The 17341-nt window shown below is 35.9% G+C and overlaps 1 protein-coding gene across 1 annotated transcript in view; it reads left to right on the top strand.

Annotated features, from left to right (window-relative positions):
* Nucleotides 1-17341, top strand: part of PRIM2 (DNA primase subunit 2) — a 127906-nt gene that overhangs the window by 62806 nt on the left and 47759 nt on the right. Inside the window, exon 8 of the mRNA XM_055810587.1 lies at nt 11725-11792. Coding sequence (XP_055666562.1) covers nt 11725-11792 — 68 coding nt within the window. The remainder of the gene's footprint in view (nt 1-11724; nt 11793-17341) is intronic.

Below are 17341 nucleotides of genomic sequence, written 5' to 3' on the forward strand. Positions count from 1 at the left end.
TTATATTAGCCCATTGCAAGAAAACATTTGGTAATGTGAAAAATATTTTGGTTAAATAGTTTCGTTAGTTTTGAAAAAATGTTATGTCCTGTCACATAGATCGTGTGCAAACAATTAATGTGGAATAAATGTAACATTAATTGTTTGCTTTAGTTTTTATTGAGCATATTTCGGTATAAGTGCTGCTGAAATAACTCGTAATAGCTGAAAAAGCCTTGGCAAAATTAGTTATTAATTTTGTACAACACTTGAGATTTGTAACATGCTCTGAAAGGTTAAACCCCAACTTTTTTCAAAAGAAAATTGATCAGCACTAAAATGTCAACTGTCTAAGTACAGCAGCATACTGGCATGCAAACACTGTTCTCTTATTTCAGGTTCCCTAGCTGCATAGCATTTGCATTGTGACATTTTGTTACAACATTAGCAAGATAGCTGAAGTTTCAAAATCAATCAGTTTTTGTTGGTATGAGACAGCCTGCAACTTAGTTTGATGTTGAAGGTGTTTCTCTGAAATGTAATTAAATTGGATTCTTGAGTTCTGGCAATATCTGCATCTCATGACTACTTAGTGGTGGCTGCAAAACTGTACAGTTTTGAAGACCACATTAGGCTCTCATTCTGAAGTATCTTGAGAAAAAAAAAAGGCAAAAGGCAGCAATGTTAAAACTTTCTTAGAAGTACAAAACTTTTCTAGACATCATGTTTTAAGTTTAATTTAAGACAAGTATTTTTGTGTCTGGTGCATTTAAATGCAAGGTAGAAAAACAGGCTACCCTACTGGAGAGTTCATATTCTTTAAAACTACTTTTTAGGGAATTGCTAGCTAAAATTCAGGTTCTGTTGAAAACAAAGTTGTTTTAATTTTTAGACTTCTTATTCATCAACAGTGCTTCTAATTGGAGAGCAGTGTATCAAGAAATTTTTTGTGACTATCACTTTCCCCATGTAGGCTGTATTCTGGAATAAAAGGTAACACAGAAACTAGTATTAATCTCTGAAGGCAATCAGATTGCAGTGGGATAAAGGTTTTACCTGAGCGATTTATTTTTGAAATAAGATGTCAGTATATAGTAGAGTCTCCTTTTTTAAATAATAGCATGATCTTGATTATATGCATTGAGAAACACTTGTAGTTTGACTCATTATAAAGGGAACTGAGACATGAAGGCCTGTTATTTACTGTAACCATGCTGGGTTTGTGCATGGTTCGTGTCGGTCCTGAATACTGTAAAGAGTACTTTGATGTGCACAGAGTAGCTATAATGATATAGTGAATGTTACGACATAGTCCTTAAGTAAGTAGAATGTAGATGTTTCTACAGCATTATTTTTAACCTGTTCTGTATCTTAAAATGGGCGTGAGGGGAGGAAAGCCTCCCAAATGCTTTTGTAGCATCTCCTGGAGATTGTTTTTTTTTCTGATTAAGTAGAGACTCTAGAAAGGTAACTAATCTGGATAGACTAGGGATTAGGAGAAAAATTGTGAATTCAGGTAAAAAAACTTTCACAGAAAACAGCTTGTTGTCTCCTCTCATTTTTCGGATATCCCTGGTGAGGAGGGAAAGCTGGGATCTGTATTTCTAACTCTGAGGTATGTTGTGACTATGGTACTTTCAATAAAAAAAAAAAGTGCGTGTCTGGTTTTGGTTACATAAAAACTGATTCTCTGTAAGAGAGGTTACATCTGGAAAACAATTTAAAATTTTGCAGGCCAACAACATCTGTGAATAAGGCTTGTCTTGCGTTAAGGAGTGAGTTGGAATAAGTATTGTGCCAGTAAGTTAAATAGTTATCTCTAAATGTAGTGTCTCTCAAAAAATTCAAGAGAAAGATATGAATAGGTAAAGTAGTGTTGTACTGACAGACTAAAACATGATTTTGTTTCATTCCACTAAAGGTAATTTCTAATTGCATATGGTTACTTTGGATGTGTTACTACTGCAGGTGCTACTACAATGTTATATTTTACTCATATCTTTGTTTCTATTTATCTTTTTCTTTAGGTCCCTCTTGCACTTCACTACTGTGCAGGGTCATACTCAGCTGGGTGATGCATTTAATGGGAACAAATAGACCATAGTCAGAGGTGTAAGAATGAAGGCTTTCGGTTTCCAATAGATTTACAGCATAATGATTTTTAATCACTATCTAAGAATTGAATGGTTTGAGGAGCAACACAGTTAATATCACTTCTGTTTTCTGCCAAAGTTTGTTTGTTAGATAGATAGTTTTTAAATTCCTGAAAATAGGCTTGTTACTTAGTCTTTGATGAAGATGAATTGTTCATATCGGGACCTTTAACAGCAGGTTTGAAGAATTTCAGGAAAAGCTGTGGCTTGTGTGTGTGCTACAAATGAAAGAAGTTTCCCCTTTCTCTGTCTTACTGGTCATCAGGTCAGATCCTACTTTAAATCAAAGCTAAGCTAAGTTTGTTTCTGACTGATCACAGAAACATTCTTGAAAAAAGATTTATTAAAACTTCTAGTAGGATGCCACCTTTCACTTAAAATTACAGTAATCTTAACTGTGACCTTACAGAAACTTTGTGACATAATGTTGCCTTGAGAAGGCTCCTGTGAAGTCTACATCCGTAGAACTACATCTCTCTTATTTTTATCTAGTTCATGTATTTATTTTCTACTTGTTAACACTGATTAAGCTATGGTATAATTGCTATTGTCTACAAAAATAAAGTTGTCAAGTTTATGTTAGCATCTGCGTTTCCACTTTATTTTGTTTTGCAGAACTGTTGGGAAAATCCACTAGAGGTGTAAGTTACTGGTATGTTTAAGCCTGCTGGATAATAGTTGTGTGGTGTTTTTTTTTTTTTTTTTTTTTTTTAAGTGTTGTTTACAGGCCATTTAGAAACAGCTCACAAGTTTAGTATCTTTTTTCCTGTCTGCTCCAACCTCAGTCAAAAAAAAATTCTCTTGTATAACTTTGGCAGTGTCCTGGTTTTGGCTGGGATGGAGTTAATTTTTATCTTAGTAGCTGGTGGAGTGCTGTATTTTGGCTCTTGATGTGAGAACCATGTTGACAGCACAGGGATGTTTTTAGTTGTTGCTGGGTGATGTTTATACTAAGTCAGGGGCTTTTCAGTTTCTCAGGCCCTGCCAGCGAGAGGGCTGGAGGGACACAGGGAATTGGGAGGGGACACAGCCAGGACAGGTGACCTGAACTAGCCAGAGGGGTATTCCTTACAACATGATGTCATGCTTGGTATATAAACTGGGGGGGGGTGGCCGGGACCTGCTGGTCACTGCTGGGGGCCTGGCTGGGCATCGCTCAGCAGGTGGTGAGCAACTGTACTGTGTATCACTTGTTTTCTTTCTCCCTTTCCCTCTGGATTTTATTCTTTTCCCCACCCTTTCATTATAACTGTTATTGACGTTATTGTTATTATTGTTCTTTCGTTTTTATTCTATTTCAATTATTAAATTGTTCTTACCTCAACCTTTGAGTTTTACATTCCTTTCCAATTCTCCTCCCCATCCCTCTGGGTGAGGGGGGAGCGTGTGAGCAGCTGCATGGCGCTTAGTTACCAGCCAGGGTTAAATCATGACATTCAGTAAGTTTGTAATACTGCAGTTCATACTAATCAAAACCAATTCCAGCAAACCTAGCAAACAATATAAACTTTAATGCTTTTTTTTTTTTTTTTTTTTTTTTTTTTTTCCCCTTTTAGGCAACATACCAGGCCACTGTAACTCTTTGGGCTAATAACTAATGCTTTTCTGAACCGTCATGTATGTATTGTGTCCTTTTCAGAGCAAACAGGAATTATCTAAGGAAATATTTCAGGGGAACAGTGAATAGGAAACTTTTTTTAAAGGTTTTTAAGATGAGCTAATGAAAAGCAAATGTCACAACTAAGTTTAAGACATTTTAACAAGAAAGGCACATTCTGTGAAGTGGCATATTACAAAACAAATGAAATAGAAAACATGTAAGTTACAGCTTATTCCTTAGGCAGCAATGAGAGACTGAAGTAGATTCTCTCTTTAAACTTTTGAAGTCCTAACTGTAACAATTTAATGTCTGTAATCCATACAGCATTATTAAAGAAGCATTTTTGTGATGTTTCCTCTGAATAGGTTGTTAACATTACATAGACAATGTTTCTTTCGTCTCTTCATAAAAATTTTTCTTAGATTGCATTAAAGAAATAAAGAACAATCTAAAGCCTTCGCTGGAAGGCTGAAGTTGAAGTTCTGATGTCCAAACTGATTTTGGTTTTCTTTATGCTCTGTCCTTTCTTATTGGAACAACTCGGAAACAAATGCAGGAAAGGGTTGCCTGTACCACCAAAGGCATTTAAGTGCATTTTAGGAACAAATTGTTGGTGGGAGAATGGACTAAGAAGTACATAATACAATAAAAGAATATGCTAATCCATGGTTTGTTTATTTGCTTTCTAAATAGAAATTTCCTCTTTATACTTAAACTTTTAGCTAAATCCTTCATTTTTCTTTTCATCAGTAAACATAATGGGAAGACGCTAAAGGCTTCACAGTGTAAATTTTAATCCTCATAAAAATGTTGTCTGTAACCTGTGGTATAAGATTGAAAACACGTAGGCTTTTGTTTCTTTTCTTATTTCTAATTTCTGTGTTCTTACTATTTTCTAAAATTTGCTTGGTAGTTATCTAATTGAAATATAACAAAAGCCTGACAACTTTAGTTATTCTATGCTGCATCAAAATCACTGTTAAAGAATTTTTCTGCAGATGTTTTTCACTAATGTATTAATGACTTAGTTAAAGAGTTAGAGCATGGAATATAGGAGTGTTATTTCTATACTCTTAAAATCAGCATATAATACTTGTCATAGAGGTTTTTACTTTGCTTAATCTACTGATTTTGTTACTGCTGCTATGAAGATGGAAAGACTTGGAATTGAGAAATGAAGTTTTATAAGGTAACCACTTTGCATACTCTTCTGCTTTTCTTTTGTCATCTTAGCTGTGTGCTTGGTTGCCACAGTATCCTGTTATTTCTTGCTACTGTTAATAGTGTAATCGCTTCAAGTCTGCCTTTTTTTTTTCTTTTTTTTTTTTTCCTGGGGGTAGGAACAGTTCTTATGAACCTTTGTTGACCGATTTTTTCACCAAGGCTTAGAAACTGTTATACTAATGGTATAAAACATTTGTGGATAGTGTAAATACCATGTAATTATCTTGTCAGTGTTGTCCCCAGTAGCATTTAAAACTAGTTTTGGTACCAGTTTGTTTAATTAGAGCAATTAAAATGGAAAAGCAAGCAACCTGGATGTGATCTCTCCAGTTTAGAAGTTGAAGCCCAGTAATGGAGTAATGAAGTATTAAGATGGTTGTGCAGGAAGATTGTAGGGAGATGTGCAATTGTAGGGAAGAATTTTCCAGTATTTTTCTTCGACCTTTTTGAGACAGTATAAAAAAGAACTCTGAATTAGTATATTAAATTTGATAATTAAAAATACTGTGATTTGTTAGTACAGTTTCAAATGGATGTAGTGACTATACTCGTTACTTTTGGAGGTGGCTTCTATAGGTCAGGTCTCTAGATTGTTGGGTAAACAGGAGTAGGGGTTGAAGTTCAGTTTTTTTCTGTCTAGATGGGATCAACTTTCTGTGTCTTAAAGGGATATAAGAGACTTAGTTTATAGTGGATTTTGACCCTTTGCATTTTAGTTTCTATTTAAACACATGTACTCTTTTTTATGCCCCCCTGCCCCCATATTTGGAATATGATTTTTATTTTTTTTTATTAAATTTGCCTCTGTTAATAGGAAAGAGTTGCTGTTGAGTGTAAAAGGTAAAAGGAGGTGGTGTAGAACCACCTTCAGTAGATTTTGTACAAACCAGTAGCAGCTCTTTTTGGATTCCTGTAAGATAGATGACTAAGCTTTCAAAATACTGTGAAATCTATCATTAATCTGAAATTTGCCCATTTCTTATTGGTGCAAAATGATTTTATATATGTTGTTGATTGACCCTGGCTGGCAGGAAAGCCCCCACCCCACCCAGCCCTTCCCCAAGGGCTGGGGGAGAGATTCAGAAAGGGCAAAAATAAGAGAACTCATGGATTGAGGTAAAGATAGTTTATTAAGCAGGGAGGGCAGGAGGAGGAAGAAGAAAAAAATCAGGAGTGATTTTTGCCACCAGCAGACTGATGCCCAGCCAGGCCCTGAGCAACGGCTACTGTGGAAAAACTGCCCCTCAGTTTTATTGCTGAGCATGGTAATTTGTGGTCACAGGTGATGGTAGACTTTTGCAGATGACTTTTTTTCTGTATATTGGTTTTGGGTGTTATTGTTGAAGCCTTTTCTTTAGTTTTTATGGCTGCCTTGATTAATCCTACTTGAACCCTTATTTCTTCTTTGCATTTGGATTAGAGCTGTTCCTTCACACCCTTTATTAGTGACATAACTTGTAGCAGAAATAGAGAAAAATATTCTGGGAAAATCTTTGTATCTGTTCTGCAGAAGGCTCCCAAACCTATGCCTGGTCTTAATCCAGACCTTGTTACACTGAGTAGCGAAGCACATATGGAGGTGGTTTGTTTTGGAGCTGCCAGTGGAGGTATAGGTTAAATAATTTCAGTAGCCCCTGTAGAGAAGTTTCTGTATTTCAAAGAACTCCAGCGTGCTTGTTGGGAACTGTGGGCTTGCCTTTAGAAGTACTATGTATTTCAGAGGTGCGTTTAGCACTTGAAAGAGCAGTCCTCTATTCAAAGTCTCTGCAAGCCTCCTTCAAGTAAATGTTATAAAGGTTGGAGTTACGAAGGAAGAAATTTTAGGAGGAAAAAGCAAGGTAACTTTCCAGGGACTGAGCATTCTTTGAGATACCCTGTCCCTAGACATATTCACAGTGCAGTCACCCTCCCTTTTAAATGATGTAATCCTGCCTGCCTGGGTTTAAAAAGAACTGAGGAGGCAAAAGCACACTAAGCCTGCTTGTACAGTGTTTGTTAAAATACGAAAGATATAGCATGAATGCCAGAACAGGTGAAAAAAAACCAAAAGTTGGGCTTGACAGATGGTGGATGGTGTAGGGGCAAATCAACAGGCTGTAGATGTGGACAGCATGCCTTCAGACACTCCTTGTTGTTCTAGGAGTACTTGGTCGATAAGGAAATACTCTTGGTGGTAATTTACATTTTATGTTCTCTAATGAAACCTCCTAAAGGAACGTACATTTCCCTACACACCCCCCACCCCCTCCCCCCATCCCGAAAACTGTAGAAACAGCCTGGAGTAATTCAGTAGCCTGCCTCAGCTAAAAGTAACCTTCATCACAAACCCTCTCTTTCTGTGCTTTCCTCCTAAGCTTTCCATGTAATTTTTCTCAGTGACATCCAACTCAATGTGATTTTTTTTTTTTTTTCAAAAAGGTATTCATCAAATGGTCTGACAGCATATTAAATTTTTCTTGTGCTATACAGCTAATTAGGACATCTAATTTAGAAAGTAAACTCTTTGTGAAAATTAAAATTCTCTTATCTTTTGTGCAGAAAAACACTTAGAGAACAAGTAGCTCTCACATGATAACCTCAAAATCAAGAAATTCACGCACTCCTAAAAAATTGAGAAAAGTTAATTGAGCCATAATAATCTTGTTCTTAATTGCCATGTATAAAAATGTCATTGCCTTCCTGATAGCATGTGGAGCTGCTACTTCAGGCTTTGTGTCAAGTTAACCTTTTTTTAAGGTTTACAGTAAATCTTCAATACCTTGCAATTTCATGTACTGGTTTCACGTTTGGATGGGGGAAAGAAAAACAGACCAATTCATAGACATCAGCCTATTAGTTGTCATCCTTTTGTCTTCATTATTACGTGAAGTACCACTGCCAATCTTAAATAATTCCAATGTTCATGTAGTTTTCAAATCAATCCGTGCTTTCTTTGTTCTGAAATTGTTACCTTCTTCATGACATATGAAAATGTCCTGCAGCATAGTGAAGGCTAGAGATGTGATTGTTGCATAGAGCTTGACAGAAAAGAACAACTCAGCTTCTTTCTCTTGTACAAGATTGTGTAAAAATACTACAGAATTTTGTCAAAATTGTAGAAAGCTTTTGGAATTCTGTTTATTTCAAATATATGAAATACCTGATAATATCTGGTTTGATTTTTTCCCACCAATGCTTGCGCTGCGATTTTTTTTTTTAATTATTATTTTTATTTATTTTTGTACTGTTCACAATCTAAATTGCAGGAAAGACAGCTGGTGACTCTGGTACTAAAGCTAGTGTGAAGTTGGACCAATGTATTGTCTCACATTTCAGTTTTTTTATTCATTTTCCTCATATTGTTAAGCATTCTTCCTCCTTTCTCAATTTTAAATGTTGTGTGATATTGATAACATGGTGCTCAATTTGCCTTTAACGATCCACATCACTCACCCCAGCTTTCACCATCTCAGCTCAAATTTGAGGTGTCTGCATGTTCTGTCTGCAGCTCACTTTGCCCACTCCTCTGACCATCCAGGCCTTGGGACAGGAAATACCTGAAGTCTGCAGTGGTTTGTGATCTCTGTAAATCAAACTGCTTCAGCATGATTGGAGTTCGGAGCTATGCTCCTTAATTGACAACATTTTGACATCTTTCATGCATCTAAAATATGTTGCTTTTCTTTTTTTGGTAGGATGATCTTTGTGTTGAGTACCATATAGAGGTGAAGGCAAGGCTTGTGCCTTCATTTCAGAGTGATTGAAAACAATCTTCAGAATCTGTTTGGATTCTGTAATTGGGATTATCTTTTCCTTTTAGAAGAATATTGTTAAAAAAGGACATAAAATTATTCGCTGTTTGAAAACAGTAACATTAATTTACCACCACCTTGTAAAAACCAAGTGTGGCTCATGAGAGAAAACACAGCTGTGAGGAAAGATTTAATACATTAAAACTTTAACTTTTGTTTTTATAATCCAGGTAAATTAAAGGAAAATGTGCTCTTTCAGTTAAAATATTTTGATGGGCTGTCCTCAGCTGTGTTGAGGTCTCCTCAACTGTGTTTAAGGAAAACTGTCCATAGTTTTGGATTGAAAAGACCAGTTATGAAGATCCCACATCTTCCTGACAATAGACATTTGAACTAACCTAATTTGTTGTAAGGTGTATGATCTTGTTTTCATAAGAGCATTTTCTGTAGAGAGCTTTGTCTTCTCTTTCTAGACAATGTGATGGAGGAAATGGGGATTCATTTTACTACTAAAATTTGCATAGTTCCATAATTTTTGGTGAAATACAAGGCAGTAAGAAAAAAAAATGAAGAAAAACATTTGCCATGTGGATTCTCCTGTGATTTCAAGGGTTTACATTTTTTTCCCCTTTAATGGTGGTTCCCGAAACAGCCAGCATAGGGCACTACTTCCATATTCTTTCATTGCAACAGCAGGAAAAAACTGGGGTAAGATCACTAGATCTTGGTTCTTCCACAGCTCCTACAAGTCTCCCAAATAAGTTTTAAAACAGTATTTCTGTTCGTTGGTAATGTTTATGTAACAATGTAGTTTATTGTATATATAACTTTGACAATAACATCAGTACTTTTGCAGGCTTTGAATTTTATTTTTTCCTCCTTTACTACGGTCCAGTGTGACTTTCATAAACATCATCTTTTTGTGAATGCATTGTTTATAATGGGGAAAAACTTGGAGCTTTTTCTGATTAAATGTAATATTTAAAGTACTGTATAGAGAAAAATACTGTATACTTGTCTCATGTAAAAATATACATATGTATGTGAGTGTGTACACAAATATTGTTTTCTGTATCAGTTAAGTTATTAATAGAAAGAGAAGAAAATGGTATTTCAGGTAATTCAGGCTCTGTTCTGATACTAGCCAAGTGGAATAACTTGGCTAGTATTTGGAGGGCTTCCAGTTTCTCTTCAGAAATAATTTCTGATTTTCTGGTTGTGTTTAAAACAAAATTAGAGGGTTACTTTATAGAGGATGTGAATATAGGACAATATGTGTGTTGGCCTTTAATGCTCAGGGGTAAGAAAATGAGTTTTTTATCAAGAGAAACTTCTGAGTAAATACAGAACTTACTGAATTTTTAGTATTCTGTATGCGTCTCAATCTAACTCCATAAAATAAGAAAATGTGGATAACGCTTTAATTGCCAAGATAGAAGCCTTTTTAAAAAGAAAGATGACTGGATTGCTGAGACTACCTGACTTTTACTACAGCAGTCAGATTGGATGAGCACACTTGGGTTACCCAGGACAGAGAAGAGCCGCGTTCTGAAGCAGTGATTGCTGCAGGCCAGGGCTGGCTTAACAGCTGAAATGGCCCGTTCCTCCTTTCCCGCTGTCCTTGATTTCAGTAGCTTCAGCTTTCACTTGACTGACTAGCTGTTTTGAACGTACTCTCATTTAGGTGGTGGTTGATACTGCTCGCTTGAGGCACGAGTCTTAAAATTTGGCCCCAGTCTGACTTCTGCCTAGCAGCAAAGGTGATGAAATGGATGCGCTGAATGGGTGATCTTTCAGGAAAATATTAAACTCTTTTCATATTCGCACAGTCTACCTATGTGCCAGTGAAGTCTGGCATGGAGTTTCTTACGGTTACAAATAAGCCTCCTGTACCCAAACACTGAGTGCAGCTTTTTCTGGAGTATATTTATTTGTGGGTGATAAATAGAAGTTGCAGCCTGCTAGTTAGTCCTCCTTCAGTGCTTGCCTTTACTGATGTGTTGGAGCCGGCAAGGTGAAGCTACACTGTTGGTGCTAAAAGGTTTCTGGCCTTGGTTTTGGATTTATTTTTTTAAAATAAGATTTTAAAAGAGTATGTATAACGATGCATGCTATTTTGAGACTGTCTATTTTAAGTCTGTCAAATACTTGAGAACTTGATGGTAATTTATACAATGTGAAATATGTTGAAATTTTAGATTTATACAAAGGTAGTTTTCAAAGTGCAGCCTAACTTGGTAGCAATAGAATCATGAAATGCACATTATATTATATTAGATGTATGTCAGCAGTATTCAAAGTGCTATGCTTGTAACTTTTACAGATTAAAGGTAGACGCCTATATACTGATATTAAGCAAATTTAATACATATAGTTTTCCAATCATTTTAGGGAATACACTAGTTAACTGGTATTATGCAATAGCGTGACATGTAGTTATTAATTTATAGACTACCACATTTGTCTTTCAAAAAAAGTTTAATCTTTTAACTAGTCAAATGAAAGAGGTACCTGAAAAAAAGTATGTATTTAGTTTAGAACAGGCCAATGACAAAATACAGGTTATGCCTATTTAAAAAAAAGTGTACACAGGGGAATGTCTATATAAAAGTAATATAGTGATAAACATGTAAATTTTTCTACACAAATATAAATTGTATATATTATGGCTTAATGGCCAATATTTACATTATGTGATTGCTAGAAGGCTGGCTGAGTGGAGTATGACTTCTAGTTCAAGTATGTGTGGGAAAAAAAGTGTATCGCTTTCAATGATGATTTGCTATTTAATTAAAATAACATTGTAATTTTTTGTATAATATTTTTCACTGTTTGGCTTTATTAACTTGTAAATATTTCTGCAAACTTCAGATTCTGGAGGGTTGTGCTTAGTTATTTTTGATAGGAGGAAGTCTGTTTTATCCAATGTTGTATAAAGTTGTAGCAATGCAGGATGATTTCTTAGATCATTCCTGCTTTGTGCTATCAATTTTTTTGAAGTTAATATTTTATTAATTGAACTTCTGTTTTCTTCTAGCTGACAGCACGATCGCTGCCTTCCATACAGTCTGATGAGAGACTACAACCTCTCCTTAATCATCTCAGGTAGCATAAACGGGAAGCGTGAATATATTCTTTCATACAGATTAAAAGAATTGTATTAGTAGAATGTTTTTAGCTACATTTTTTTTCAGACACTTCATCTGTGTAGTTGGCTTTGACTGGAAAAAAAACACCCTGGTAGTATCCCTTGAACTTAACAAAAGCTTTATAAATGATATGAAACATAATTTAGAAGTCTGATGTTGCATCTATATAACGAGAAAATATTTTAGCTTTTATGATTTTTTAAATAAATGTAGTAAGTGCAGAGTTGTTAAGCTTTTTATAACTAAGACAGATTCCAAGTTGCACTGCTCAGAGCATGTGCCTTCCTCATTGCAAATATTTTATTCTCTGTGATCTTTTTGGAAGATTTCACTGTCATTCACTCCATTGACATATGGAGTCCTACTTTATTCTTCTAATGGATCTATGGAGGGAACTGAAAATGTGAACCATTAGTGTGTTCTACAACACATCTGAAATAGTCATTCCTCTCTCTTAGTAGTATACAGTATATAGAAGCTTTCTACTTTCTTTGAACGTGTTTGTGGATGAAGAGTTAAGAAAAAATACTTTTCTGATGTTCTTCAGCTTAAGCATAGGTCTGGTCTCTTTCTTATATATGTGAGTGCTTCCTACCCCTTTATATTGTTTGGGAGAGTTTTCTTACTGTGGTAGTGTGCAGGAGAACAAGATCTGTACAATTAGAGGGAGATGCATTGGCTTAGAACCATTGAATAATTTAGCTTGGAGTGAACCTCTGGAGATCATTAAACCCAGCCACCGCTCAATGCAGATATGGTTAGATTGGGCTGCTCAGGTATTTATTCAGTTGAATTTTTAATATCTCTAAGGGTAGAAAGTTACTTAAATATTGAACGTCAGTAATGAAAGCTCTGTTTTTGAAAACATACAGCTTTGCATTAAGATCACTGTTTCCTGTGGCACTTTACTGCTCAAGGCACCTGTACCCAAAACCTGACATTTTATTTTGATTTTAAAAAAAAGTAATTCTTGTAATTTTTATTACATAGGAGCAGTTTCATCTTCTGTTGCTTTTAGTGTAAATCAGAAATGGAGAAATAGCTTTCATTGCATCTCTGCTTATTTACATATGGTTGAACTTCATTCAAAAGCAATGAATGAAAATATTGCAGTGTAACTGTTACGTAGCTGGTTAGGGGGTACTTCTGAGTGCCAATGACTTTCCTTGTCTTTGTTGCCATACATCTCACTGGGATTTTAGCAAAATGTCTCAGTGGCATGCCTTTCTCCATTTGAAGCTAAAGAGCAATTAGGTTAGCTTTTTATAAATTGTGCTTTCTAGCTGAGAAATTTGAAATTTATTTTGATACGTGCTGTGCACAGCCTTCAGTATCACAGCAATCACAGTCCTTTCTGTGTGTTTTGTTTTGTTTTGGATAGTATGGGAAAAGGAAAGGTTGCAAAAAAAGGTAGCTTGATATCAGCTACTTTAACAGGAATACTGTATCCTACATTTATGCAAAAAGGTATTTTTTGCACATTCTTATGTTAACTTGCGTGTGTGTATGTGTGTTAAACATCTGGTAAGTTACTTCCATTTTGATTTTGCGAAAATGGAGGGGCTGTTCCCAGTACTTTTTGTCACCAACTGGAAAAACTACCTAAATGCTTACAAGCTGCCTTTTTGGAAGTTCCTTTAAAATAAACAAAATATGTCAAACTTTACAGCTTGAAAAACAAACTCTGTCAGTGAGCAGACAGATGACTGAACAGGTGTTTTTTATTTCTGCAAATCTGTAATTTCTTTTTGCTTCGTCTTGCTTATAAGAAAGGAGGATATTGGTTAGTTGTACCGTCATTGTATGAATTCTTAGAGCAGTATTTTTGTTTTTGGCATATGTTAATAGAGCTTTATCAGGGGAGCAAAAGCTTAGACAGAAATGCATGAAAAGAGCATACAGTTGAAGGTTACAGAGCATTGTTTGGTTGTTAATGCCCCACATATTTTTTGGCAGCTATTCATATCTGCTTGTGACTTTAAATTAGCTAGTCCTCCAAAAAGGTCATTTTACTGTGGATTATCTGTGCACAGATATTTTAATCTATGCCTATTTTTTTAAATGGACATAACATATATTTTGTAATTGGACTTTTCTGGGCTAAATACATACTCTATCTGTGACTTTAGTCGTCTTTTTTTACCCTATTCTGTTTCGTTGGTGCTTTCTAATAATTGTACTAGACCAAAAAAGAGAACATTTTTAGTTAAAATGTTAAAGTATTTAATGCATGCTCACAGTAGGCTACAAGGAGATTTAAATTGCTAAAACTTCAGCAATGTAATAGAAATGGAAACTTTATGTCTAAGTGCATGAGAAGAACACTTGCACAACTCCAGTTTTTGAAGGAGTTTATATGGGTTTTGTGATGAAATTACAGGGTCGTAACACTCTACTGTTTTAAATCTTCTGCAGGCGTATTTTCGAAGATAGACAAAACCTGTTGTATGCAGTCCCATCAAACTACTCTAGGAGTGTCTGTACATGAATTATAAAAAGCAGAGTTGATTTTTAGTGTGGTGAAGAGGTTGTTTAGGGATGATCAAACAGCAGCCTATAACTGTTAGAAGGAAAACATCATGGTATTGGAATTCTCAATGGTGCCAGAGGATATAACAAATGACAGTAGTTACATACAGCAGCTTGGGAGGTTTAGATCTAATATTAGGAAAAATACCTTGTTAGAGTGATGGTGCAGCAGACTGCCAAAGGTGAAGAATCTTGGTTCATGGAGATTTTTAAGATGCGGCTAGAAAAAGCCATGGCTTATCTGACTAGTGTTGGCAGTAGTCCCACTTCAGATGGGTTGTGGGACTCAATGCCCTTTTTTTAATGTCCTTTACAACCAACATTTATACAATTCTGTTATTTCTGTCTTCAAACGATAGTTCATAAGGTTGATGCAGAAACCAAGTGTTTTGTGAGATGGGATTTTTTTAATGGATAACACAATATTTGTGCAAGCCTGTTCACTCTCCTTCTCACTTAAGCTTATCTCACAGGCAAGTAAAGAAGAATGCACACCTTAATAGACTGGTGTCATTTACTGTCCTCAGCACCTATAAAGTGCCCTTCATATTCTCACTAAATCCCATTATATACTAGCACATCTGTGAATAATGCGGTATTTATCAGAATGATCCTACGGCTGTTCATTTGAAAGACAAAGGTCCCATTCTTGGAAACATCGATGTGGTGGAGGTTTCTTCTTGGTCAACAGTGGTGTGAATGTGTGTATTGATCTTTAGTTGCAAGATATGCTTAGAAAACTTCTGGTCACTGAGATTTTTGGATTTTAGAAAAACAAGTTTTGAGTGATTTAGTCAGGCTAAATGAAGAGAGACATGAATTTATATATAGAGGTAAAATCAAACAGGTTTTTTAAGTGAAAAATGAAGACGCTGCTGCTTGCATTCCAGTAAACTAAAAAAAGAAATTATGAAGAACTAGATATTTCTAGGTAAGAAGCTTAATCGGGAAGTAACCTCAGAAGCTATGTGGAATAAAAGGAAGGATGAGTCCAAAATAAGAGCTAGAACTGGAAGAAAGAAATAGGAGAAGAAAGTGAGGGTGCTCACAAGCCTGATTGGTTTGTGCTATAATGTGTTTTCAAACCAGCAGTGGGAAGCTGTTTGGCAACCTTTACTGACATGAAAAAGTGAGCACCATTGTTCACAGAATGAAGGATAGTCTTAATTCCCCACCCCCACCCTCCAAGGTTGCTGAGATATTTAAATAGAAATGTGGAGAAAATAATGGCAATCTATGGAGAAAGCAGCGTGATTTTTTTGTGATGAAATCAAGGGACCTTAGGGAATCTCTAGTGTGGAAAATCAGAAGACCTGGCACCTAAATTTGCAAACCCCAAAGCTCTAGTACCTTAAGCTCCTTGGTACAAGAATCCAACAGCTTAGTTACCGAAGGCCACATGACTAGTGCTGGGTTTTTTATGCCCAGCTGCTGTCTACCACATATTCTGGATGGATAAAGCATACTCTTTTTCAGAGCACCACGTTTGAAGGTGGTTTGTACGATTCAGCCTTTTTAAGTAGTGTCAGGTATCAAGACATCTTGACCTTGCAAAGTTCATATGCTACTTTTAATGTAAAACTAAGGAAACATTAATGAAAAAATTTTGCTGTTTGCTTACCATACTGAGAATATTTGACCTTTTGAGAGTCTGAAAAGAAGAATTGCTTCTTCTCTCTCTACCCTGCCCCCCCCCCCCGGCATTGAGTTTTCTGTCCTCGCTGTAAAGTTACCTACCAAGTCCAGATGTAATGGTCTGCAAGATTCAGAGAGCATGCCCTCCTTTTAGCAGTTGCTCCTTAAGTCACACTTTGTTCACTTATAGGAAAACTTGCGTGTCTTCTCCTTGGACCTCCTATTTCCAGGCCAATCCTTTCTATGGATGATAATAAGAGGGTTTCTTTAGCTTAGCAATTTTTTTCATTATTGGTATGATTTTAATAAATACTATAGGATACAAGCAGATAGTCTGAAGTGATTATAGTAGAGGAGCTTAAGAAGTTACCAACATTCATCTGGGGATGTCATAACTGGCTGAACGGTCATTTTCCTAATTGGTTGGTTGTTTTTTTTTAAAAAAAAAGCCTAAGCATCAGCTGGTTTTTGTTGTTCTGTGCTTTGATTCTAATATTTTGAGGACTGTAATTTTTCTTTTGTTTGTAGTTTGCCTAAGTAAAGTTGTGCAGATCTGGTTCTACAAAGGAATTTAGCTACTTCTTCAGTAGAATCAGTAGTAATAGACACACACTGCTCAAATACTTTTAATTATTTATCCATTGTTGTGTAGTGAAACAAATCTGAGTACAGTAAGCTTGCCTAGTGCTCCAGTGTGTGCCAGATATAAGGCTAAAGAATAAAATGACTGCATGTATAATTAAACAAACTATTTGTACTGTAGTAAAATCAACTCTTAGCTATATGCTTTTCACACTTTACAGTATTAAAATGTCACAAAATGATCTGGAGCACCTAATATCATCATTTAGCTAAATTCCTTTTTCTGGAGTTAACTTCTATATGCCTTCAAAAGATTTACGAAACGATCCTTGTAAGTTAGTTGCAAAATCCTTCTTGCACAAAGAAATTTGCTCTTACCAAGACTTTGCAACCTGATTTTTGGATACAATATGCCATATCCAAAGCCCCCGTTTGCTTTATTGCCTTCTGTACTGTCAAGTCTTGAGTTTGGTTGGGTTCTGCTGTAAGCATTTCTCTTGGCCTGTTCTGCAGCCCTGCATATATCCTCATTCAAGAAGTCTGTATATTCAGAAGTAAAAGCTGGGCATTAGATGCTTGTACTTGATTTGAAATTACTTTTGTTGCAATGTCTGTGTAACTGTCTGCTGTAGTGTAGGGTAACCTGAACTTAGCTCAGGTATCACAAGCAGCTTTGTTGCAGTGTGAATGAAAGGTGAGGCAGCACATGCAAAGTCCTGTGCTAATTTGGTCTGACAGCTACTGTCAGGAGTTAACATG

This window comes from Falco peregrinus, chromosome 7 (assembly GCF_023634155.1).
Source record: "Falco peregrinus isolate bFalPer1 chromosome 7, bFalPer1.pri, whole genome shotgun sequence".
NCBI classification, from domain to species: domain Eukaryota; kingdom Metazoa; phylum Chordata; class Aves; order Falconiformes; family Falconidae; genus Falco; species Falco peregrinus.